The sequence below is a fragment of the Bufo gargarizans genome, chromosome 9, assembly GCF_014858855.1.
Source record: "Bufo gargarizans isolate SCDJY-AF-19 chromosome 9, ASM1485885v1, whole genome shotgun sequence".
NCBI lineage: Eukaryota > Metazoa > Chordata > Amphibia > Anura > Bufonidae > Bufo > Bufo gargarizans.
In genome coordinates this window covers 362899-389702 of record NC_058088.1, presented here as the reverse complement: position 1 = coordinate 389702, position 26804 = coordinate 362899, and the positions used below count along the sequence as shown (strand labels likewise).

At 44.3% G+C, this 26804-nt stretch overlaps 1 protein-coding gene across 1 annotated transcript in view; it reads left to right on the top strand.

Moving 5' to 3' along the window:
* Window positions 1-25896, top strand: part of LOC122945979 (cytochrome P450 2C5-like) — a 36933-nt gene extending 11037 nt beyond the window's left edge. Inside the window, exons 2-9 of the mRNA XM_044305234.1 lie at window positions 9609-9774; window positions 11561-11710; window positions 17955-18115; window positions 18208-18384; window positions 18680-18821; window positions 22585-22772; window positions 23765-23906; window positions 25685-25896. Of these exons, the coding sequence (XP_044161169.1) occupies window positions 9609-9774; window positions 11561-11710; window positions 17955-18115; window positions 18208-18384; window positions 18680-18821; window positions 22585-22772; window positions 23765-23906; window positions 25685-25866 (1308 nt within the window). The 3' untranslated portion in view covers window positions 25867-25896. The remainder of the gene's footprint in view (window positions 1-9608; window positions 9775-11560; window positions 11711-17954; window positions 18116-18207; window positions 18385-18679; window positions 18822-22584; window positions 22773-23764; window positions 23907-25684) is intronic.
* The last annotated feature ends 908 nt before the right edge of the window (window positions 25897-26804 follow it).

Here is a 26804-nt window from a genome sequence, read left to right as displayed (position 1 = left end):
AGCAAGGTTTGCTGGAATTACTGAGCTATCATTTAGTGCAATTTGGATCCCCAGTTAGTGTAGAAAGGTGTCATAGAATCGCTCCTATTACCCAGCCTGTACTCTCCCCTATTGGACCCTGTTCACCTTTTATAGTATAGATGATGCCTCCCTATCCTTTCTCTACACTATGAATAATCTTCTAAATCGTTTTTTGCAGCACAATAAAGTCTTTCCTGGCACTGTCCCTAGCGCCTGTCACGTCTCTCCCTGCACTAAGCACACTGGAAAATGGCTGAATCCAAGATGGCTGAGACTATTTATAGGGCTGTGACATCACAGGAGTTGGTTGGTTGCTGATTGGCTGCATTCATGTCATTGTGGGTGATCCCTCGTTCCTAGAGTTCTTTGCTCCATGTCCTAACATGTGCAGCAGCCATGCGATTTGTTACCACTAGAGTTGAGCGAACACCTGGATGTTCGGGTTCGAGAAGTTCGGCCGAACATCCCGGAAATGTTCGGGTTCGGGATCCGAACCCGATCCGAACTTCGTCCCGAACCCGAACCCCATTGAAGTCAATGGGGACCCGAACTTTTCGGCACTAAAAAGGCTGTAAAACAGCCCAGGAAAGAGCTAGAGGGCTGCAAAAGGCAGCAACATGTAGGTAAATCCCCTGCAAACAAATGTGGATAGGGAAATGAATTAAAATAAAAATTAAATAAATAAAAATTAACCAAAATCAATTGGAGAGAGGTTCCATAGCAGAGAATCTGGCTTCCCGTCACCCACCACTGGAACAGTCCATTCTCAGATATTTAGGCCCCGGCACCCAGGCAGAGGAGAGAGGTCCCGTAACAGAGAATCTGTCTTCATGTCAGCAGAGAATTAGTCTGCATGTCATAGCAGAGAATGAGGCTTCACGTCAGCCACCACTGCAACAGTCCATTGGCATATATTTAGGCCCAGCACACACACAGGCAGAGGAGAGAGGTCCCGTAACAGACAATCTGGCTTCATGTCAGCAGAGAATCAGTCTGCATGTCATAGCAGAGAATCAGGCTTCACGTCAGCCACCACTGCAACAGTCCATTGGCATATATTTAGGCCCAGCACACACACAGGCAGAGGAGAGAGGTCCCGTAACAGAGAATCTGGCTTCATGTCAGCAGAGAATCAGTCTGCATGTCATAGCAGAGAATGAGGCTTCACGTCACCCACCACTGCAACAGTCCATTGGCATATATTTAGGCCTAGCACACAGGCAGAGCAGAGAGATCCCGTAACAGACAATCTGGCTTCATGTCAGCAGAGAATCAGTCTGCATGTCATAGCAGAGAATGAGGCTTCACGTCAGCCACCACTGCAACAGTCCATTGGCATATATTTAGGCCTAGCACACAGGCAGAGCAGAGAGGTCCCGTAACAGACAATCTGGCTTCATGTCAGCAGAGAATCAGTCTGCATGTCATAGCAGAGAATCAGGCTTCACGTCAGCCACCACTGCAACAGTCCATTGTCATAAATTTAGGCCCAGCACCCAGGCAGAGGAGAGAGGTCCCGTAACAGACAATCTGGCTTCATGTCAGCAGAGAATTAGTCTGCATGTCATAGCAGAGAATCAGGCTTCATGTCAGCCACCACTGCAACAGTCCATTGGCATATATTTAGGCCCAGCACCCAGGCAGAGGAGGGAGGTCCCGTAACAGAGAATCTGTCTTCATGTCAGCAGAGAATCAGTCTGCATGTCATAGCAGAGAATGAGGCTTCACGTCACCCACCACTGCAACAGTCCATTGGCATATATTTAGGCCTAGCACACAGGCAGAGCAGAGAGGTCCCGTAACAGACAATCTGGCTTCATGTCAGCAGAGAATCAGTCTGCATGTCATAGCAGAGAATCAGGCTTCACGTCAGCCACCACTGCAACAGTCCATTGGCATATATTTAGGCCTAGCACACAGGCAGAGCAGAGAGGTCCCGTAACAGACAATCTGGCTTCATGTCAGCAGAGAATCAGTCTGCATGTCATAGCAGAGAATGAGGCTTCACGTCAGCCACCACTGCAACAGTCCATTGGCATATATTTAGGCCTAGCACACAGGCAGAGCAGAGAGGTCCCGTAACACACAATCTGGCTTCATGTCAGCAGAGAATCAGTCTGCATGTCATAGCAGAGAATCAGGCTTCACGTCAGCCACCACTGCAACAGTCCATTGTCATAAATTTAGGCCCAGCACCCAGGCAGAGGAGAGAGGTCCCGTAACAGACAATCTGGCTTCATGTCAGCAGAGAATTAGTCTGCATGTCATAGCAGAGAATCAGGCTTCATGTCAGCCACCACTGCAACAGTCCATTGGCATATATTTAGGCCCAGCACCCAGGCAGAGGAGGGAGGTCCCGTAACAGAGAATCTGTCTTCATGTCAGCAGAGAATCAGTCTGCATGTCATAGCAGAGAATGAGGCTTCACGTCAGCCACCACTGCAACAGTCCATTGGCATATATTTAGGCCTAGCACACAGGCAGAGGAGAGGTTCATTCAACTTTGGGTAGCCTCGCAATATAATGGTAAAATGAAAATAAAAATAGGATTGAATGAGGAAGTGCCCTGGAGTCCAATAATATATGGTTATGGGGAGGTAGTTAATGTCTAATCTGGACAAGGGACGGACAGGTCCTGTGGGATCCATGCCTGGTTCATTTTTATGAACGTCAGCTTGTCCACATTGGCTGTAGACAGGCGGCTGCGTTTGTCTGTAATGACGCCCCCTGCCGTGCTGAATACACGTTCAGACAAAACGCTGGCTGCCGGGCAGGCCAGCACCTCCAAGGCATAAAAGGCTAGCTCTGGCCACGTGGACAATTTAGAGACCCAGAAGTTGAATGGGGCCGAACCATCAGTCAGTACGTGGAGGGGTGTGCACACGTACTGTTCCACCATGTTAGTGAAATGTTGCCTCCTGCTAACACGTTGCGTATCAGGTGGTGGTGCAGTTAGCTGTGGCGTGTTGACAAAAGTTTTCCACATCTCTGCCATGCTAACCCTGCCCTCAGAGGAGCTGGCCGTGACACAGCTGCCTTGGCGACCTCTTGCTCCTCCTCTGCCTTGGCCTTGGGCTTCCACTTGTTCCCCTGTGACATTTGGGAATGCTCTCAGTAGCGCGTCTACCAACGTGCGCTTGTACTCGCGCATCTTCCTATCACGCTCCAGTGCAGGAAGTAAGGTGGGCACATTGTCTTTGTAGCGTGGATCCAGCAGGGTGGCAACCCAGTAGTCCGCACAGGTTAAAATGTGGGCAACTCTGCTGTCGTTGCGCAGGCACTGCAGCATGTAGTCGCTCATGTGTGCCAGGCTGCCCAGGGGTAAGGACAAGCTGTCCTCTGTGGGAGGCGTATCGTCATCGTCCTGCCTTTCCCCCCAGCCACGCACCAGTGATGGACCCGAGCTGCGTTGGGTGCCACCCCGCTGTGACCATGCTTCATCCTCATCCTCCTCCACCTCCTCCTCATCCTCGTCCTCCTCGTCCTCCAGTAGTGGGCCCTGGCTGGCCACATTTGTACCTGGCCTCTGCTGTTGCCAAAAACCTCCCTCTGAGTCACTTCGAAGAGACTGGCCTGAAAGTGCTAAAAATGACCCCTCTTCCTCCTCCTCCTCCTCCTCCTCCTGGGCCACCTCCTCTTCCATCATCGCCCTAAGTGTTTTCTCAAGGAGACATAGAAGTGGTATTGTAACGCTGATAACGGTGTCATCGCCACTGGCCATGTTGGTGGAGTACTCGAAACAGCGCAACAGGGCACACAGGTCTCGCATGGAGGCCCAGTCATTGGTGGTGAAGTGGTGCTGTTCTGTAGTGCGACTGACCCGTGCGTGCTGCAGCTGAAACTCCACTATGGCCTGCTGCTGCTCGCACAGTCTGTCCAGCATGTGCAAGGTGGAGTTCCACCTGGTGGGCACGTCGCATATGAGGCGGTGAGCGGGAAGGCCGAAGTTACGCTGTAGCGCAGACAGGCGAGCAGCAGCAGGATGTGAACGCCGGAAGCGCGAACAGACGGCCCGCACTTTATGCAGCAGCTCTGACATGTCGGGGTAGTTGTGAATGAACTTCTGCACCACCAAATTCAGCACATGCGCCAAGCAAGGGATGTGCGTCAAATTGGCTAGTCCCAGAGCTGCAACGAGATTTCGCCCATTATCACACACCACCAGGCCGGGCTTGAGGCTCACCGGCAGCAACCACTCGTCGGTCTGTTGTTCTATACCCCGCCACAACTCCTGTGCGGTGTGGGGCCTGTCCCCCAAACATATGAGTTTCAGAATGGCCTGCTGACGTTTACCCCGGGCTGTGCTGAAGTTGGTGGTGAAGGTGTGTGGCTGACTGGATGAGCAGGTGGAAGAAGAGGAGGAGGAAGCCGAGAAGGAGGAGGTGGCAACAGGAGGCAAAGAATGTTGCCCTGCGATCCTTGGCGGCGGAAGGACGTGCGCCAAACAGCTCTCCGCCTGGGGCCCAGCTGCCACTACATTTACCCAGTGTGCAGTTAGGGAGATATAGCGTCCCTGGCCGTGCTTACTGGTCCACGTATCTGTGGTTAGGTGGACCTTGCCACAGATGGCGTTGCGCAGTGCACACTTGATTTTATCGGATACTTGGTTGTGCAGGGAAGGCACGGCTCTCTTGGAGAAGTAGTGCCGGCTGGGAACAACATACTGTGGGACAGCAAGCGACATGAGCTGTTTGAAGCTGTCTGTGTCCACCAGCCTAAATGACAGCATTTCATAGGCCAGTAGTTTAGAAATGCTGGCATTCAGGGCCAGGGATCGAGGGTGGCTAGGTGGGAATTTACGCTTTCTATCAAATGTTTGTGAGATGGAGAGCTGAACGCTGGCGTGTGACATGGTTGAGACGCTTGGTGACGGAGGTGGTGGTGGTGGTGTTGGTGGTACATCCCCTGTTTGCTGGGCGGCAGGTGCCAACGTTCCTCCAGAGGCGGAGGAAGAGGCCGAGGCGGCAGCAGCAGAATAGGCCGAGGCGGCAGCAGCAGAAGAGGTAGCAGGGGGAGCCTGAGTGACTTCCTTGGTTTTAAGGTGTTTACTCCACTGCAGTTCATGCTTTGCATGCAGGTGCCTGGTCATGCAGGTTGTGCTCAGGTTCAGAACGTTAATGCCTCGCTTCAGGCTCTGATGGCACAGCGTGCAAACCACTCGGGTCTTGTCGTCAGCACATTGTTTGAAGAAGTGCCATGCCAGGGAACTCCTTGAAGCTGCCTTTGGGGTGCTCGGTCCCAGATGGCGGCGGTCAGTAGCAGGCGGAGTCTCTTGGCGGCGGGTGTTCTGCTTTTGCCCACTGCTCCCTCTTTTGCTACGCTGTTGGCTCGGTCTCACCACTGCCTCTTCCTCCGAACTGTGAAAGTCAGTGGCACGACCTTCATTCCATGTGGGGTCTAGGACCTCATCGTCCCCTGCATCGTCTTCCACCCAGTCTTGATCCCTGACCTCCTGTTCAGTCTGCACACTGCAGAAAGACGCAGCAGTTGGCACCTGTGTTTCGTCATCATCAGAGACATGCTGAGGTGGTATTCCCATGTCCTCATCATCAGGAAACATAAGTGGTTGTGCGTCAGTGCATTCTATGTCTTTCACCGCTGGGGAAGGGCTAGGTGGATGCCCTTGGGAAACCCTGCCAGCGGAGTCTTCAAACAGCATAAGAGACTGCTGCATAACTTGAGGCTGAGACAGTTTCCCTGGTATGCATGGGGGTGATGTGACAGACTGATGGGGTTGGTTTTCAGGCGCCATCTGTGCGCTTTCTGCAGAAGACTGGGTGGGAGATAATGTGAACGTGCTGGATCCACTGTCGGCCACCCAATTGACTAATGCCTGTACCTGCTCAGGCCTTACCATCCTTAGAACGGCATTGGGCCCCACCATATATCGCTGTAAATTCTGGCGGCTACTGGGACCTGAGGTAGTTGGTACACTAGGACGTGTGGATGTGGCAGAACGGCCACGTCCTCTCCCAGCACCAGAGGGTCCACTAACACCACCACGACCATGTCCACGTCCGCGTCCCTTACTAGATGTTTTTCTCATTGTTATGGTTCACCACAACAACAAATATATTATTTGGCCCAATGTATTGTATTCAAATTCAGCGGGATATAAATTTGAGGCCTAGTATTTAGGCGCTGGGTGACCGGTATGGATTTAGTGACAGAATTAGACTTGGAAATGCACAGAAGCGTGTGTGTGAAGTTATTCTGAATGACCCTATGTGCACCTTCAATATGATCTACCTTTTTAGGGATAGATTTCAAATAGCTCTGATATAGCAGAAACGACTAAATTATGAAATTGCTAAATTGGGAATTGTATTTCAACCCAGAACAAAAAATGTGCTTTGACGGACACTAAATAACTTTCCCAGCCACAACAGGACAGCGGTAACGAGAGATTTAGCGGGATATAAATTTGAGGCCTAGTATTTAGGCGCTGGGTGACAGGTATGGGTTTAGTGACAGAATTAGATTTGGAAATGCACAGTAGCGGGTGTGTGAAGTTATTCTGAATGACCCTATGTGCACCTTGAATATTATATACCCTTTTAGGGATAGATTTCAAATAGCTCTGATATAGCAGAAACCACTAAATTATGAAATTGCTAAATTGGGAATTGTATTTCAACCCAGAACAAGAAATGTGCTTGAACGGACACTAAATAACTCGCCCAGCTACAGCACTAGGGACAGATTTAGCGGGATATAAATTTGAGGCCTAGTATTTAGGCGCTGGGTGACAGGTATGGGTTTAGTGCCAGAATTAGACTTGGAAATACACAGTAGCGGGTGTGTGTGAAGTTATTCTGAATGACCCAATGTGCACCTTGAATATTATATACCCTTTTAGGGATAGATTTCAAATAGCTCTGATATAGCAGAAACCACTAAATTATGAAATTGCTAAATTGGGAATTGTATTTCAACCCAGAACAAGAAATGTGCTTGAACGGACACTAAATAACTCGCCCAGCTACAGCACTAAGGACAGATTTAGCGGGATATAAATTTGAGGCCTAGTATTTAGGCGCTGGGTGACAGGTATGGGTTTAGTGCCAGAATTAGACTTGGAAATACACAGTAGCGGGTGTGTGTGAAGTTATTCTGAATGACCCAATGTGCACCTTGAATATTATATACCCTTTTAGGGATAGATTTCAAATAGCTCTGATATAGCAGAAACCACTAAATTATGAAATTGCTAAATTGGGAATTGTATTTCAACCCAGAACAAGAAATGTGCTTGAACGGACACTAAATAACTCGCCCAGCTACAGCACTAGGGACAGATTTAGCTGGATATAAATTTGAGGCCTAGTATTTAGGCGCTGGGTGACCGGTATGGATTTAGTGACAGAATTAGACTGGGATATGGCCAAAAAATAAACAGACTATTGCTGGTTAAATGCACTTGGTGTGACAGCTTCACCCTGATGTAGGCTTTAGCCAAAAAACAACCACACCATTGAGGGTTAAATGCACTTGGTGACAGACGCAGCTTGCCCCTGATTTAGTATATGGCCAAAAAATGAACAGACTATTGCTGGTTAAATGCACTTGGTGTGACAGCTTCACCCTGATGTAGGCTTTAGCCAAAAAACAACCACACCATTGAGGGTTAAATGCACTTGGTCGCAGCTTGTGCTGGCGCACCACAAGACACAAAATGGCCGCCGATCACCCCAGAAAAATGTGACTGACAAACGGTCTGGGCAGCCTAAAAACAGTGAGCAATTGAGGATCAGCAGCTCAATGATCCACAGCTGCAGATCGATCAGTTAATCAAGTCCTTTGGAGGAGTTAATCTGCCTAATCTCGCCCTACTGTCGCAGCCGCAACCTCTCCCTACGCTAATCAGAGCAGAGTGACGGGCGGCGCTATGTGACTCCAGCTTAAATAGAGGCTGGGTCACATGGTGCTCTGGCCAATCACAGCCATGCCAATAGTAGGCATGGCTGTGATGGCCTCTTGGGGCAAGTAGTATGACGCTTGTTGATTGGCTGCTTTGCAGCCTTTCAAAAAGCGCCAAGAAAGCGTCACAAAAGCGCGAAGAAAGCGACGAACACCGAACCCGAACCCGGACTTTTACGAAAATGTCCGGGTTCGGGTCCGTGTCACGGACACCCCAAAATTCGGTACGAACCCGAACTATACAGTTCGAGTTCGCTCATCCCTAGTTACCACGAAGCGCGAGGAAACTCTTCTTCGGTGCGAATCTAATTTTTCCTAAAATTTGGGAACAAATTCCACTTCGTCAACTTTGTTTTGCTCATCTCTAATCTACACCAGTAGCTGGTCCCAAGTAAAGATTTTAATATAAATTCTAAAAACTCTTTATATTGAACTGTTTTCTTTTTTTAAGGCCAATCTACAGGATAGGGTACGAACAAGTTAAAGGGATTAACACATGATTAATAAAAAAAATTAAAAAAATCAGACATCATATATGACATGATAATTTTGTTCTAACAATGCTAGAACCAGCTTGGTTCCTCACATGGATTCGGAGATCTACTCATTCATTGTTCCAATTGCTCCTCTATATTCTCTTCATGCTGGCATGATGCCCAGGGGCATGTCTTTCGTACTGCAGCTCAGGGAGATGTCTTTTCTGCTACAGCTGAAGGAATATGTCCTTTCTCAGGGAGCATGTATTTTCTGCTGTAGACCTCTCCCTATCACAGCTCATGAGATATATCATTTCTGCTGCATCTCTCTCTCTATCACAGCTCAGTGGTGTCTCCATTCTGCTGCAGCTCTCCCGCTATTACAGCTCAAGAAGTGTGTCCTTTCTACAGCAACTCTTTCCCTATCACAGCTCAGACGATATGTCCTTTCTGCTGCAGTCCCCTCCCTGTAACTGTTAGGCCTCATGCACACGACTATTCCGTTTTTTTGCGGTCCACAAACCGCGGATACGCAAAAAACGAAAGCCGCCCGTGTGCCTTCCGCAATTTGCGAAACGGAACGGGCGGCCCATTGTAGACATGCCTATTCTTGTCCGCAAAACGGACAAGAATAGGACATGCTATTTTTTTTTTTTTTGCGGGGCCTCGGAACAGAGCAACGAATGCGGACAGCACACGGAGTGCTGTCAGCATCTTTTGCGGCCCTATTGAAGTAAATGGGTCTGCACCCGAGCCCCGAAAAACGGTTGTGTGCATGAGGCCTTACAGCTTCTAACAGTAGATATGGCTGGTGGCAATTTAAAGACGAAACTGGGAATGTGTGACCACCTTATTAGGTGGATGTGCATATAACTATACAGATTAAACAAATGGAGGCGCCATTATAAAAAATGAGAATATCTCACAACTGAAACAGATTTGAACAGAAAGTAAATTACAAAACTAACTCAGTTTTCATGCTAAATTTTATTAATTAGCATTTAATGGTAGCACAACCCATTATACAAAAGCTTTCTATTTTCTTCTGCTATTCCCATCACTTTAATCTTAGTTAATGTATACAGTATGACCATGATGCTTATGATATAAATGATCTATGTTGGACTGTTAGTTCATAGTAGAATATAATAACATAATTGAGTCGACCTGTTTTGCTTACGTCCCTTCCAGCTTAGTGAAAAGTATGGACCGGTATACACTATCCACATGGGCATGGATCCTGTCGTGGTATTGTGCAGCTGTGATGCAGTGAAGGAAGCTCTCATTGAGAATTCGGAGGACTTTGGTGCCAGGGGACATATGCCACTTCTGGACAGGATAAGTTCTGGAGGCCATGGTAAGAACGAAGTTTGTATTTTTACTATTATAATTTACAGTTACTCAATAAACTATGTTGACTTGTTAACTCATCATGCAGGAGAATTGATTAAATATACAGTACAGATCAAAAGTTTGGACACACCTTCTCATTCAAAGAGTTTTCTTTATTTTAATGACTATGAAAATTGTAGATTCACACTGAAGGCATCAAAACTATGAATTAACACATGTGGAATTATATACTTATCAAAAAAGTATGAAGCAACTGAAAATATGTCATATTCTAGGTTCTTCAATGTAGCCACCTTTTGCTTTGATTACTGCTTTGCACACTCTTGGCATTCTCTTGATGAGCTTCAAGAGGTAGTCACCTGAAATGGTTTTCACTTCACAGGTGTGCCCTGTCAGGTTTAATAAGTGGAATTGCTTGCCTTATAAATGGGGTTGGGACCATCAGTTGCGTTGTGGAGAAGTCAGGTGGATACACAGCTGATAGTCCTACTGAATAGACTGTTAGAATTTGTATTATGGCAAGAAAAAAATCGCAGGTTAACAGCAGCTCAGATTAGAGACCAGGTCAATGCCACACAGAGTTCTAGCAGCAGACACATCTCTAGAACAACTGTTAAAAGGATACTGTGTGAATCAGGACTTCATGGTAGAATATCTGCTAGGAAACCACTGCTAAGGACAGGCAACAAGCAGAAAAGACTTGTTTGGGCTAAAGAATACAAGGAATGGACATTAGACCAGTGGAAATCTGTGCTTTGGTCTGATGAGTCCAAATTTGAGATCTTTGGTTGCAACCACCGTGGAAAGGTGAACGGATGGACTCTACATGCCTGGTTCCCACCGTGAAGCATAGAGGAGGAGGTGTGCGGGTGTGGGGGTGCTTTGCTGGTGACACTGTTGGGGATTTTTTCAAAATTGAAGGCATACTGAACCAGCATGGCTACCACAGCATCTTGCAGCGGCATGCTATTCCATCCGGTTTGCGTTTAGTTGGACCATCATTTATTTTTCAACAGGACAATGACCCCAAACACACCTCCAGGCTGTGTAAGGGCTATTTGACCATGAAGGAGAGTGATGGGGTGCTGCGCCAGATAACCTGGCCTCCACAGTCACCGGACCTGAACCCAATCAAGATGGTTTGGGGTGAGCTGGACCGCAGAGTGAAGGCAAAAGGGCCAACAAGTGCTAACCATCTCTGGGAACTCCTTCAAGACTGTTGGAAGACCATTTCAGCTGACTACCTCTTGAAGCTCATGAAGAGAATGCCAAGAGTGTGCAAAGCAGTAATCAAAGCAAAAGGTGGCTACTTTGAAGAACCTAGAATATGACATATTTTCAGTTGTTTCATACTTTGATAAGTATATAATTCCACATGTGTTAATTCATAGTTTTGATGCCTTCAGTGTGAATCTACTATTTTCATAGTCATGAAAATAAAGAAAACTCTTTGAATGAGAAGGTGTGTCCAAACTTTTGGTCTGTACTGTATATCAAATGTGTCATTGCAAGCTGCCCTTATTCAAGTTGGGGTGGCCACCTCCATTGCCACTATATCCAAGTAGATTCAATGGAGTTCCATTCAAATATATGTGAACTATGGAAAACTACAAGCAAGCTGATCTCTACTGTTTAATTAGAGGCCATAGATTGTATATGACCACCTCTTCATTCATTCTCTGTATAGTAGAAATGTTTATACATGATGGGAAATCCAATTTTTTTGCTACCTTACAGCTTCCCCAATTGTCAAGAGTATTCTTACCAGTCATTCTACATATTGTTTTTAGGGGTAGTGAGCAGTAATGGAGAGCGCTGGAAACAGCTACGCCGCTTCTCTCTGATGACCTTAAGAAACTTTGGGATGGGTAAAAGAAGCATTGAACAGAGAATTCAAGAAGAGGCCCAGTTCCTTACGGAAGAATTTGGAAAGAGCAATGGTGAGAACTAAAGAGAAAAAAACATTATTATTATTATTATTATTATTATTATTATTATTATTTATTCTCAAAGGCTTCTTCTTATCTTGGTAGATGTTGTTGATGTTAATAATACAATAGTTAGGTATATATTAGCTGCAAACCAAGGGGATATGTGTTCTATACTATGGGTGTTTTTTTCACACTGGCTACTACAGCAGGCACAGCTAACACTTGCTATCTTCTATATTTCACTTGTCAGCTTTGTGGCGTAGAAAGAGACAGAATGAGCAAAGTCATCTCATTGTGCTGGTTTCACATCTGCGACACAGCTTTCTGGCAGGCTGTTTCAACAGAGAGCAGTCTGCCAGAGTTCTTCCGGACCTCATTGATAATATATGGATCCGGTGGAAATCTGGCAGTTCTCCATAAAATATGCCAGGATTCAGCTGGACAGAAACTGCTGCATGTGTAATTTTTTTGTCTGGCCAATTCCCAGCATTGTCTGCTGGAACAGCCTGCTGGAGAGCCATCCTGCACATATGAAAGTAGCCTTAAGGTACCAGGTGATTATCAATAAAATTATTGTGAAATCAAGCAAAACTGAAAGATTATCGAGCAGTATAAAAGCAATGAGTGACGTAAGAACGACAACCAACTATCTAGAGATGAGCAAATTTCTCAAAGAATTATTTGCGTCGAATTGCATTGAAAACAGCTATTTCCTGGCTGCAGAGAGCCTTTATAGTGGTGTAGAACACTGCGCCTTGCAGTAACACGCATAGGGAGTCTGCTTTGGTAGTGAAACAATACAGTATGACATGCATATGACAGGCATTGGTCTTAGAATCACTGCAAACTTCACCATTTGGGCAGTTACGGGGCCAAAACTGACCAAATTACTCAAGTGTGAACTCAGCCTTGCAGGTTAATGTTAGCATCAAGAAGAAGCGCACTCCTCTTACACCTCCGTCAGCTGATTCCACACAGATGTCTACAGAACCTGTTCTATTAAACACTTATACAAGTAGAGTGCCACCGACAGAGTGGAGAGGGTGTCAGCAGTAAATTTGTGTTGAAGTCACTGATTTTTTTGCCCTTCCTCTGATCCATCAGAACTATAACCCCCAACAAACGGATCCTGTCTGTGGAGCATCCTCCTTCACTCTGTCAGCATTTGGTCAGTAATCTAAAAGTATTGCTAAAGCCCAAAAAAAAGGAGTGGATTCAAAACAGAGATGACATGTGAATGTAATATTATGTCTTCTGTGTTTTGTACGCACTTGTTTGTTCCTTTTGGCTACCAAATCATATGCCAATTCTGATGCAAAATAGGGACCATGTCATGCAGCTGATCCTTTCTTCTGACAGATCAGAAGGGTCAAATAAATAGTGATGTCAGCCAGGCCGAAAGACAAAATAGTGGCCCAGTCAAGAAGTGGGGAGGGTGGGAACAGAATGAGAAGTCCACAGAGTGGCCCTATGACATAGTGGTGAGGTGGAAGCAGCAGGAGGAAACAATAGAGTGGCCCAATGACAGAGTCTGGAGGTGGCAGCAGCATCAGGAGACCACAGAGTGGCAAGGTGACATAGTATGGAGGTGGCAGCAGCATCAGGAGACCACAGAGTGGCAAGGTGACAGCTGAAGATGGTGGGTAAAAGAAGGAGCACTTTGCATCAGATGTGTGGCATCAACCGGGTGGCAGCATCATAATAGTAGCTGAGGCAGTCATGGGAATGTGTGATCGGCCCCAGGTTATCTAGAGTCACCAAAGCGGCAGCAGGCCTTCGCCCATAATGTTTTAGATTGTCAGGCCCTTGCTCCAAATTTTTCAAGGCTGTGTATGCTGCCCTCCTTTATGTGTAACAAAGGGTGTATTGTAGTGCCGATTCCTTGTAATTTTTGGCAGCCCTTTCATGAAGTGCATTGAGTGAAGGAGTCCCACTACCTGAACAATTGTACCACAATGTGAATAAGGCCCTCCTTTATGTGATATACAGGTTCCGTGTAATTTATGGCAGCACTTGCACTTTATATACAAGTAAATATAAAGCAAAGAAGGTTTCCTAACAATGTTTCCTCTAAAATTGATTTTATCTTCGGGTTTTTTACGTATTATTGTCAGTCTGTAAAAGTGGCACACTACTCGGACAATATTGTTCCCAGAAGTGACCTGGGAGTCCAAGATGCATCCAGACATCCTCCCCATGCTGTTCCTGAACCATTTTTTAGTTGTTTCCATCAATTTCTGACCCTTTTTCTATGAACTAGGCACCCTCCCCATTTCAGAGCAGGGGGTTCCTGATTTAATGCTCAGGTTCTCCCATGGACTTCCATTATACTCAATTACTCGGAAGAACACCCAAGCATCCCGATGTGTGCGGCCCGAGCCCCGAGGCACCAGAGCACTATGGTGCTCGATCAACACTAGTGGTATGCTATAGGGGCACTTTGATTGTCCCTGCAGTGGAGGCTGAGGACACAGTGGAGGTTCTGTTCTACATATGTGTGCAGGGCTGGTACTGCCTTTTTGGCAAAGAAATGACGGCTTGGGACTCTCCACCTCAGCTCAGCACAAGCCGTCAGTTCTCTGAAAGGTGCAGAGTCCACCACTTGGAAAGGGAGGTACTTCAGCACCAGCAACTTGGCCAGGAGCACATTCAGCTTCTGTTTTTGTGGATGAGTGCACACATACTGTTGTCTCTTGTCAATCGCTTTGGTGATCGATTGCTGACGGAATGACTGACGAGGAGTAGAAGGGCGAGGAGCAGATGGGAGCCATGGTTCTCCTGACCCACTTTATGGTGATGCTGCATATTGTAAGGGATTGCTCTCTCAAACAGGGCGGAAGTGACAGATTTGTTTGCAGACAATGTGATTAACGTCCAAACTGATGCTTTAGCTAGCAATTTATAGATAACTCCAGTTTAATTCACTAGGTGTGGTGTAGATGCAGCATCACAAACAGAAATGAAACTAAATAAACTCCTGCTCGTCTGGGCTCTAAAAATACAAATCAGTTTCTAGCTCACCTATTGAGCGCAGGTCACAAACAGAGACTCCGGCTTCTCTAGACAGCAAGGCAGCCAGTTTCCTAGACTTCTTCCAGGCATTACACTCTCAGACCGACAGCCTGGGATGTGCTTTTATTATCCCTCAGATTAGGGGGAAAAAACTGCCCTGGAATGGGGGTGGACTGGGAATGTCCCACTACCAAACCTACCTTCTCATTCCAAATAAAATCCAGCCTTTGAGCAGTTAACAAAACCGTCTCAGCAAGATATACCTTGCTGAAACCCCTTTAGCTTTTCTGGATTTTACTTATCTCACCCAGTTGAGGAACCAGGGTGAGAAACACACCCCTTCTATGACCTTTCCATACACTTTTTCACAATATGTTGACGCAGGGCCGTGGTGCCAATATCATCTTTGGACATTAACGATTATGTACGTGTAAACAGGAATTGTTCACTGCACGCACAATTACCGACGAATACACCATAGGTGTGTTTAAGAATGCTACTCAAGTTATAATTTCCGTAGGTGGCACTTATTAAACATTTAAATTTAAGTTTGCCAGCAAGATCTCTTTTTTTTTTTGTTAATTGGCCCAGAACACTGCCCTCATATTGCAGTCATCAGATGCATGGCAAGGAGTCCCTTAAAGTACATGTTTGTCATGAAACCAGCTGCAGTGAAGCAACAAGGGTACAGGGCCCCTTTTAGTGATACTGTGGATGATACACAGGTGTAGGAATTCCAGAGTGGTGTAGGGTAGCCTAAATGTCCGTTTAAGTGTACTTGTGCACGTGTCAAGGTGCTCCTACCTGGATACGCTGGACCCCAGGCGTTGCACTCCGAAAACAGAAGAACAGGGTGGTGAACAATTGAGGGATTTGAAGAAATAACTTGAGTCCAGAACTTGCATATCATTGAACAGCAGCTTTACTTGAATAAACATTAATCATACACAGTCTTCAAACTTTGTCTTGGTTCCAGCAGGCTTTGGCATTAACTGTGACTCGCAAACTCCGCTCTACTTCATCTGTTGCTCTCTGGCTCTGCTGTGCTGACAGGAAAGCCGTATAGCTTAGTTTTTTCTGGGTGCTACAACTTCTCTCTTGTAGTCTGACTCTGAATTCTGCTATACCAGGGAGTCTCTCTCTCCTGGCTCCTGAGGCTCTTAAGCTTCTACCTCCACATCCAGCTGAGCTGAAGGTGCTCCAGCTGGCCTGGGCAAGGCCACGTCCAACAGGGACGTGCACCTGCTGCACACCCCCCCTTGGCAGGGGGTAAAACTAGACTCTTCCCCTATCTGGGAATAACTGCCACAGACTCTAAACTAAACTCCTCCCTACCTGCAGCAAGTGGGAAAACGTTCCATTCTGTGTCCCTGTAGCTCTGCCATTTATGCTGCCACCTGCTGGGGTACCAGGCATATTACATTTGAACATAACAGTTTCATGGAAATGATATGAACGTTATACAGGATCTGGAAATAAATGCATAGAATGATGACATGAGGTTAACCAGAGGAGACAGTAGCAGGAAGCATGCAAGTGGTAATGGACCTCTGGGGCGTTACAATAGTACATCAAGCAAAAAATAGCTTTGAGTAAATGAAACTATCTACTTTAACCCTTAAGTACCCTGGGATTTTTCATTTTTATGTTTTCGTTTTCCACTCCCCGCCTTCCCATAGTCCTAACTTTATTATTTTTCCATTAACATAGCTTTATGAGGGCTTATTTTTTGCGAGACAAGTTTTGCTTTCTAATGGCACCATTTACAGTTGCATACCATGTAATAGGAAGCGGGAAAACAATTCCAAATTCTGATAAAGTTTTTTTTTTTTTTTTTTTACACTGTACACTATGAAGTAAAATTGACCTGTTAACTTTGTTAACTTCATTCTGGCCAGTACGGTTCCAACTATACTACACTTGTGTAATTTTTCTTGCGTTTAAACAATGAAAAAAAATTGAAACCTTTCAGGAAAAAAAACATTTTTTCATAACCATATACTGATCCCGATAACTTTTTTGTAGCTATTTGTACGAGGCTGTGTAAGAGCTCATTTTTTTGCGTGACGATCTGTTCTTTTCAGTGATACCAATTTTAAGTGTGTGCAACTTTTTGATCACTTTTTATAAAAAAATTATTGACAAAAAATGGCAAATTGGCAGAATTTTTTTTCCTGCTACGCCATTTGCAGTATGCCATTAATATTGTTATATTTTAATAGTATGGGCATTTTTGCATACAGAGATGCCCATGATGTCTATTTTTTTTATTGGTTAAGTATTTTTATTTATGGGAAAGGGGGGTGATTTGAACAGTTTTTTTATATTTGTAAAAACTTTATTTTTTACTTTTTTAAAGTCACATTTGATTGCCCATAGTATTTAGTGATGGCTAAATAGCCATCATTGAAGACTTCATTTGCACTATATCAATACAAGGCTGCCACCTAGTGACCTGTATTGGTATATACATCTAATTGACTCTGAAGCCTGCTTGAGGCTTCGGTCAATTAGCCCAAGGTAACAGGTTCCCCGATCTCATCAGGGGAACGCTGTTACTGGACCGGAAGTGAGTGACTTCCTGTTCTGGTCTGCGCAGATGCCGTGGTCACATTTGACCACGGCATCTAAAGGGTAAGATGTATGTGATCAGTCTCATGGCTGATCGCATACATGTGCCGCGGGTCTCTGCTATTTATAATAGCAGAAACCCTGCACCTAAGGCGTCCGCTGCACGTGCGAGAGGGCGCCATGTTTAGGGATCGGACCTGTGACATACAGCTACGTCATGGGTCCTTAAAGGGTTAAAAATAATGGAATATGAGATTGCAATTTTGTGAACGATAATTGGTGTATCTAAAGGGCCATTGTTTAAATGTTCACCACATCAAGAAACGACTCATTCGTTGCTCAATCATACCAATCATTTCTACTCGTATAAAGATACATTTATTATACAAAGTTAATTAGGTAATTAGTGATATCTCATCTCTTATGTACTGTTGGAGTCCTAAATAAGGCAAGATGGCAGCATTTTACAATATATAGGTACAGCTCTGTAGGCACCTCCCCAGTTATCTGTGTTCTTGGGGAGAGGGTATACTTCACTTCTCGGAAACTGTACTAGTCAATTACCATTCTCTGTTGCAACTCCTGTGTATAGCACCATAAAGCACACTCATCCTGCTACACTAACTAGAAAATTCCTGATATACAGTACTTGCCTCCTCTCCCATGACAGGCCAGCCATTGGATGCAACATTTTATTTTGCCAAAGCCGTTTCAAATGTCATCTGTTCAGTGGTATTTGGACATCGATTTGAGTATGAGGACAAAGAATTTTTGAAGCTTCTGGGCTTTCTGGAAGAAGTTTTTAAAGGATTTAGCTCTGCTTGGGGACAGGTAAGGCACAGTTTGTTTCTAGTACAGAAAGACAGCAATGTCAAGTCTAAAATGCCTACATGCTACAAATTTACTACATCCATTCCTTTCAGATGTACAATGTCTATCCTAAATTTATGGAAAAGATTCCTGGGCCTCATCAAAAATTGTTCAATGCCATTGATGGTATTCAGGCATTTATTAAACAACGTGTGAAAGTGCACAAGGAGACTCTGGACCCCAGTGATCCTCGGGATTTCATTGACTGTTTCCTCAATAAGATGGAACAGGTAGGTTGGTTCCATATATGTTGTACAGGGACCTAGCTAGGGGAATGCTGGCAGGATGCAATCCTGGTCACCAATGGTGGGGAGGGACCAACAAGCCACTTTGCCTTGACCAAGAGCTGCAAGCAGAAATAGGAAGAACCTAGCCTGACGGTATACTTTGGGCTTGTCTCCTGTCTTTGGCCGTATGAAATAGCATTGCAGACTGCACTATTCGTTACTGAGACAAAATCCCATAAAGGTAACCTGAGATGTAGTTTTGAAAAGTGATTTAATGCATCTAACACTGTTTCAACAGGAAAAAGACATACCTGAGACTGAGTTTCATATTGAAGCCATTGTCAATACCACATTTGATTTATTTGGTGCTGGGACAGAAACTGTTAGCACAACACTGCGTTATGGACTGATGATTCTTCTCAAGCATCCTGATGTTGAAGGTTCGTATAATTTATGAACTGTTAATAGGCTTCAATTTTTGAACAAAGCTTTACATTAGGCCAGCATGTTGTATAGAATTTACATTGTCTAAAGGGCCTTTTGCTCGGGCCGAGCATGAGGTAATATGGTCGTTTGTACAGTCACCTAAATCATCTTTTGACAGCAGCAGATCGTGGTGTCTAAACAATGATTGAGTATGGTCTCTTGACATTTGCACCCCAGTTGATGGCCTCATTTATCATTCCCCTTACACCAATGATAAAAAAATTTAAAAAATCTTGGATAAATTTAATTCAGGTTGAATGGTCAGGTATTTTTAATTTCAAAAGGTGTTATAATTAGGTGAATGTACTTTAAAGGGCTTCTACCACCAGATTTTGACCTATTTAGCTGATGACACTAGCACATCGCTAGTGTCAGTCAGTACCTAACCGTGTTCTTTTATCAACTTTGTCTGCTGCCGTTAACCTTAAAAAGTACTTTTATTGATATGCAAATGAGCCTTTAGGTGCTATGTGGGCGTCTTTTCAGCACCTAGAAGCTCCTTCCACTAACCATTTCTGCCGCCCATTATGTCTCTCCGGCCCGCCCCGCTCCTTGATTGACGTGAAACTTCTAAGTATTTTGTACCAATTCCCGCGCCTGCGCCGTGCGCTTCTGTATTCGGCGCAGGCACATTGAGTGAATGCCGCGCTCCTGGTGCCGGCTTCCTCACTGTAACATAGTCGGCGCAGGCACAGTGAGGAAGCCTGCACCAGGAGCGCGGCATCCACTCACTGCGCCTGCGCCGAATACAGAAGCGCACGGCGCAGGCACGGGAATTGGTACAAAATACTTCGAAGTTTCACATCAATCAACAGGAGCGGGGCAGGCCGGAGAGACGCGATGGGCGGCAGAAATGGTTAGTGGAAGGAGCCTCTAGGTGCTGAAAAGACGCCCACATAGCACCTAGAGGCTCATTTGCATATCAATAAAAGTACTTTTTAAGGTTAACGGCAGCAGACAAAGTTGATAAAAGAACACGGTTAGGTACTGACTGACACTAGCAATGTGCTAGTGTCAGCAGCTAAATAGGTCAAAATCTGGTGGTAGAAGCCCTTTAAGGCAATCTATGCAACAGTTGGGCGGGCAGGTCGCTGGTGGCAGACACACATCTGTGGTTAACCTATTAATATGCTGTTTTTCTTTCGTTGATCCGATGCTCCATTCCTGAGTCATGGTACTTTTCCTTTGCATGCAAATTTTAGGCCTTTTGTGCAATGAGGGTGTCACCATCTCGCTCTTGTTTCACCCAAGCTCCACTCATTTCCATTAATTTCTCTGGTCAGCTCTTCCCAGGCTGTCAATGTTGTCGTCAATCAAAGCAGCCAGGGAGAGGCTGGCTACAGTAAGGATCGGAGCTTGTGTTCAACAAGAGCCATGGTGATGGCCTCATTTCACCAAAGGACTCATTTGCATATTAAGAAGATATAGATAAGTCCAGAATTATGACCAAAAGGTCACTGGTGACAGATTCCCTACTAAATAAATCATGTAACATACAAAGCTCTACATAGTATTATCAAAAAGTAGAGAAACGGATGCATAACCCTTCACAGTCATTATTTTCCTCACCTAGTGCCAAAAAATAATAGACCTCTCTTTATTCATGTGTTAGAATTTGAGCAACATGGAAAGAAAGAAATTAAAATGTGTAACCCCAGTCCACCTTTAGAAAATGTTTTATCAGCACCTAATCTAACTTTAAAATTGTGCCAAATCAAATAACCAGTGCAAAAGTTTAAAGGGCATCTCTGTCTGGGCAAATTTGTACTTAGGAGCCTGGCTGACCTGTTACATGTGCACTTGGCAGCTGAAGGCATCTGTGTTGGTCCCACGTTCATATGTGCTCGCATTTCTGAGAAAATGATGTTTTGATATATGCAAATTATCTTCTAGGAGCAACAAGAACGTTGCAGTTACGCCTAGAGGCTCAGCGATCCCTACAACTGCTGCACCCTTTCCCCTATGAGGACAGAGCCTCTAGGTGTAATGACAACAACCCCGTTGCTCCTGGAGGCTCATTTGCATATATTAAAACATCTTTCAACACTGTTGCCTTTAGCTGCCAAGTGCACATGAAACAGGTCAGCCAGTTACACAAATATAAATCTGCTGACAGATGCCCATTAGATGTATTCAACCCATAATCTTTCAGACTGTAGAATTATGAATTTCTGGTTTCTATTAAACTGGCATATAATATAAGTATGAATTAATTATATCATACCAATGCCCAGGGGTGTTGCTAGGTTAAAACATTCGGGGCCTGGGCCCCTGATGTTTTGTCCCAGGCCCTGAATGCACTGCCTGCCAGATAGATCCAACTGTATTGCCCTCGTTAGGACGGCAATACAATTGAATCTAATGCCTTGCAAAAGCTGAAGAATCTGTGATGACATCACAGTCCATGTGATCAGTTCTAAATGCAGTAGCTGAAAAGGACCTGCGATGATGTCACTATCATGTGACCAGTGCAGGAGAGGACAGCTCCGCAGTGAAGAGAAGTCCTAGGAAGAAGCTGTAGTGAGGTAAGTAAAGGGGTAGATTACTCAGTGTGAGAGACAGAGCAATGTTGGGAGTTGTAGTTATTTTACTGGGACTGTATGTTAGGGCTGAGGTTATTTACGTAGGACAGTGGGGTGGAGTGATGTTATTTACATGGGACTGAATATTGAGGGGAGATGTTATTTACATGGGACTGTATTTTGGATAGGGCTGTAGATGGAGAGGGATGGTATTTACATGGGACTGTATATTAGAGGGGGGAAATAATGTTATTTACATGGGACCGTATGGTTAAGGGGCTGAGGAATTATAATTTCTGAGGACAGTAAACGGAGGACTATAACTACAGGGGACACTGCAGGCAGCATTATAAATACTGGGGGCACTACAAGGCGAGCATTATAAAAGTAGGGGGAAATATAAATACTGGGGGCACTGTGTGAACATTATAACAGTAGGGGGCGATATAAAAACTGGGGCACTTCAGGGTGAGCATTATAACAGTAGGGGGCATTATAAATCCTGGGGGAACTGTGGGGACATTTTAAATCCAGGGGACATTAAGCGTTCTTATTACTACTCGGGGCTCTATAGGAGAGACTTATAGATCCACATTATTACTATTAAGAGCATTAGGAGGGGCCTTATTACTACTGAGGGGTCTGTAGAGAGCTTTATTACCACTGGGATAACAATAGAGGGGCCTTATTTCTACTAGAGGCTCTGTAAGGACATTATTAATACCGGAGGGCTCTTCTACTAATGGAGGCACTCTTGGGGAGCACTATCACTGTTGGGGAGAGTATTACTAATGAGGGCATTCTAGAAGGGAATTACTATTGGTGGGACTATGAGGAGTACTAATTTTATGGGGGAACTAATTTTTCGTCAGGATAGTATTTTGGGGTAGAGAGAAGTGAGAAAGCTAAGATGTCCGTGTGTCACACTCTGCAGAGAAGAGGTGTGGCTGAAAGAAGTGTCCGGACCGAATGGAGAAGATGATGACAGAGAAGATCTACATCAGAGGAGACGCCACCTGAAGGCACTGGATGTGAAAGATACGTGCTGCTATATAGCTGTATAGCAATTACAGTGAAAAAATGTCTTCAATGTTAGTGTTTGCAAGGGGAGGCAATTGGTTGACTTAGAGAATTGGGCAATATTCATTGGGGCTTGGGCCCCTGATCATACCCCAACTGCCTTCTATCTCTACAGAACGCATTCACCAAGAGATTGACCAAGTCATTGGAAGGAACAGGGCCCCAAGCATAGAAGATCGATCTCATATGCCCTATATGGATGCTGTAATCCATGAAATTCAACGATTTATTGACCTGATACCATTGGGACTCCCACACAAAGTGACGCGTGATCTGATGTTTAGAGATTTTTTTATTCCAAAGGTAAAACCATGCTGTCCTCTATGCTCAGTGGTAGAGGCTAGCTGATATGGATAATAAGTAGAAGAAATTCCACGGCACATCCAAGGAGTAAAATAAATGAAGTGACTTTATTCACCAGGCATGCAACGTTTCGATCCGCTTCCTGGGATCTTTCTCAAGCAATGGCGGGATTGAAACATTGCATGCCTGGTGAATAAAGTCACTTCATTTATTTTACTCCTTGGATGTGCCGTGGAATTTCTTCTAATTATTCATTTGGAGCAGGATCGTCTCCTCAGCAACTGGCACTCCATCCATACGCAAGAAAGTGCAGTGCTGCCCAACTCTCAATTTTTTCTGATATGGATAATAACTAGATATGAATCCAACAAAGTGGAATTCGATCCAAGTTTCAGGATAAATTTGATTTGTCGCAAAGCCAAATTTCCTCATGCTTTACAGTAGCAAATTGATTTAATCTTACCTCCTCTATTTGCTCTCAACGGACCAGCCGCCGCCATCTTGTTTGAAGATCTCGGCCGAAATCCCGTGCATGGTGACGTTTGACGTCACCACTGCTGCTGGCGTGATGACGTCATCTCGGGCCGTGCGAGATTTCGCTCAAGATCTTCAAACAAGATGGTGGCAGCTGGCCCATCCCAAGCAAATGGAGGCGGTATGTAGGATTTACATTTTTTTATGTTAATTTTACACTGTATTATCACTCTCAGATGCCGCAATCATGTATGAACGTGACATCTGAGGGGTACAAGGGTACCTGGGGAAAGGTGCTATCCCAGCTCCCTGTCATTGCACCCGCTACTTACAGAAAATGGGTGTTCGTAACAAAGTGAATTTTTTTGTAAAATGCGGCAAAGCAGCAAAATCGAAATTTCCAAGACCGCTCATCTTTAATAATAACATAAAAAATACAACTCAATAGTATAATAGTTTCAAATGGGCACGAATAATTGAATCTAAAAGCTACTCTTTAACTGGATTGTTATTCTTAGGGTACAACCATCTTCCCAATGCTCAGTTCTGTTCAACAAGATCCGAAGCATTTTAAATACCCACATCAATTCAATCCAGGACATTTTTTGGATGATAATGGGAAGTTTATTCGGAATGATGGATTTATGCCGTTTTCTTCAGGTACGTGCTTGAATTTATAGTGTTAACCCCAACAACCAGTTTTAGGCCTTGGTAATCATGGCTGAGGGGAGTATTGTTAATGGACTTAAGAATTTTTTTCGGTTGGCTATTAGTGTAATATGGATTTGTACATGGTGTCTTGGAAAACCTAGAGGTTTTCTAGGTTATTTTGGGGTTGTCTCATTTGAAGAACTCATTTTTATCATTCTTTTAGGGCTTTTTGACTTAATAAAGGGAAGATTCTCTTTCATACACACCATTACTAGCTGCTACTATGTGCATGTTTTCTTATTAAATTGGCAGGCCATTGGTACCATGTATTGTTTTATGCCCCCTTATGCCAGATTATTTCTAGATTTCTAGAGGTTTCTGCCAAAAGGATTCCCTGTGAAAAGCTTATTTTAGGGGTTTCTTGATACTTAGATATTGATGAACTATCTCCAGGATAGGTCATCAATATCAGATTGGTCCAACAGCCGGCACCTCCACCAATCAGTTGTTAAGGGAAGTCACTGCCACTAAAAACTATACAGTGGATGGAGCCCGAAGGTTAATGACATCGGCATATTGCAGCTCAGCTCCCATTCACTTGAATCACTTGCAATATACCAGCACAGCCTTTACACAGTGGATTGAGCTTTCTGCTTCAAGCTCCTTCCACTATATAGTTTCCGGTGGCAGTCACTTCCCCAAACAGCTGATTGGTGGTGTGCTGGGCATCAAAACACCACAAATCAGATATTGATAACCTATCCTGAAGATGGACCATCAATATCTAAATACCAGAAAACTCCTTTAAAGTGGCCTTTCTAACAAAAAGGAAATTGCACAAAAAGGAAATGAACAACCTCTTTAAGGTTTTACAGTTTATTTCTCATCTAATGTAACTAAATAACATATTTTTTGGGACATTTTGGTATTTTGAAACCACAAATTTCATTTCATGAGACTGAAAGTTTGTGTGATAATCTCTAAAACAGAACTAGTTTTATTGGATTAAATAATCCCATGACAAGAATCCTATCCAATATTAAATCCTATTCTTCTTCTCCAGACCATTTAATCCATATTTATTGAAGTATGAGAAAGAAAGTTCACTTAACATTCTGACCCAAATTGCGTTTACTCCAGAATTCTGGCTTCAAAATATCACAAATTAGGGTTATTGCAATTTTTTGCCCTCACTTTACCCGAAAATGTTGCCACTTTTTGATTGTTACACCACTCCCATTTTGAAATTGTTTATCATTAAGTAGAAATCTCGCTCGAGTAGGAAAACTGGAGTAGCCTTTCTAGACAAAAGTGTTAGGTTTAAGGATGAGACAATTTATCAAACAACATGTAACATACGCAGTCACATAGTGTGTAAGGCTGAAAGAAGACATCTGTTCATCCGGTTCAGCTTCTTATCCTGCAAGTTGATCCAGAGGAAGGAAAAAAAAAACTGTGAGGTAGAAGCCAATTTCCCTCATTTGACAAACGTGGCATAAAGTATGCCAACACAGACTCAAGGAAAACTGACTTCAAATATTACCCTCATGATAAAGTCCCCCCTAAGTCTGCCACAAATAAACACGAAGCCAGAATAAAGTACCTAAAAAGTATAACCATGGGGGCTGTATTGCAAAGCTTAGAAAAGCACGAGCAGGACATACACCAAACTTAGCAATTTTTTAATGCAGTTTCCTTGCATATAAGAGTGGAAGCATATATCCTCTAATCTTTAGGAATATAGACAACTATTAGTTGATTTTCTCACGTATTTCTTTATCCTGCAGGAAAACGGATCTGTCTCGGAGAAGGTCTTGCAAAAATGGAGCTCTTCCTGTTTCTCACCACAATTTTACAGAACTTCAGCCTCCGGTCACATGTGGACATTGAAAAATTAGACTTAACACCATTAATGAGTGGATTCGCAAATTATCCCCGTTATTACCAGCTGGCCTTCATCCCTCGCTGATTCGTTATAAACTTTTTAGAAATTAGAATTACATTTATTTCTACTTTTGACATTTACAAGAATCAAATATTGCAAGGTTGGGAGCTTAAGGTCATTTGCCATCTTCTTCATTGGTGTCTCTTAATATTTTGGAGAAAACAACAAGTGAAAGCACTTCAATGAAAATTTAAATAATAGTTATATTAAGGATAATTTTCTGTACTAATTTCTAGACCACTCAGACTGGTGGGTCCCAGCTTGTTCACATCCCAGCCTCCACTGCTTGCTTTTGGTCCCTCCATGTCAACTACCTGTTTGACATTGTTGAAGCCATTGGCCACTGCTCCCCTTGAATCATGTCAAATGGTCACATGATGCAAGGGGAGGAGAACAATGCTGTGGCCAGTGATTGGCTGCAGTGACATCAAACTGGATGTTTACATGGAGAGACCAGCAAGCAGCAGAGACTGGGGAGTGAACGATTTGAGACCCAGAGACGGAGATCCGTTAAGTATGATCACCAATGTAGGTCACATCAGTATAAGAGGTCTGGAAATGAATTCACAACCCCTTTTAAGAGGCTTTCCGAGTTTCCTAAAATCCTTCCAACACCACTAAATGCCTGAAAATAAAACCAACATCCTATTTGCACCTTTTTCTCCCCAACGCTCTTGTTGTCCTCCTTCTTTTAATTACATACAAGGCAGCAGTGGCATGCATGTACACAGCGTATGACCAATTCAGACAGTCACTTTCCTCAGTGGTATATGGCATAAGATCAAGAGTGATTGGCTACAGCAGTTAAATGCCACATACCTACATGTCCCCACTGCTGCCTTCTACAGTATATGCAGCAAACCAGCCCTGAGGGTGGTAATAGTACTCACAGTTCACACTGCCAAGCTCCCTTCTGGCTCTCCCTGGGACCATTCTGTGACTAGAATGTACACCCTTTCTTT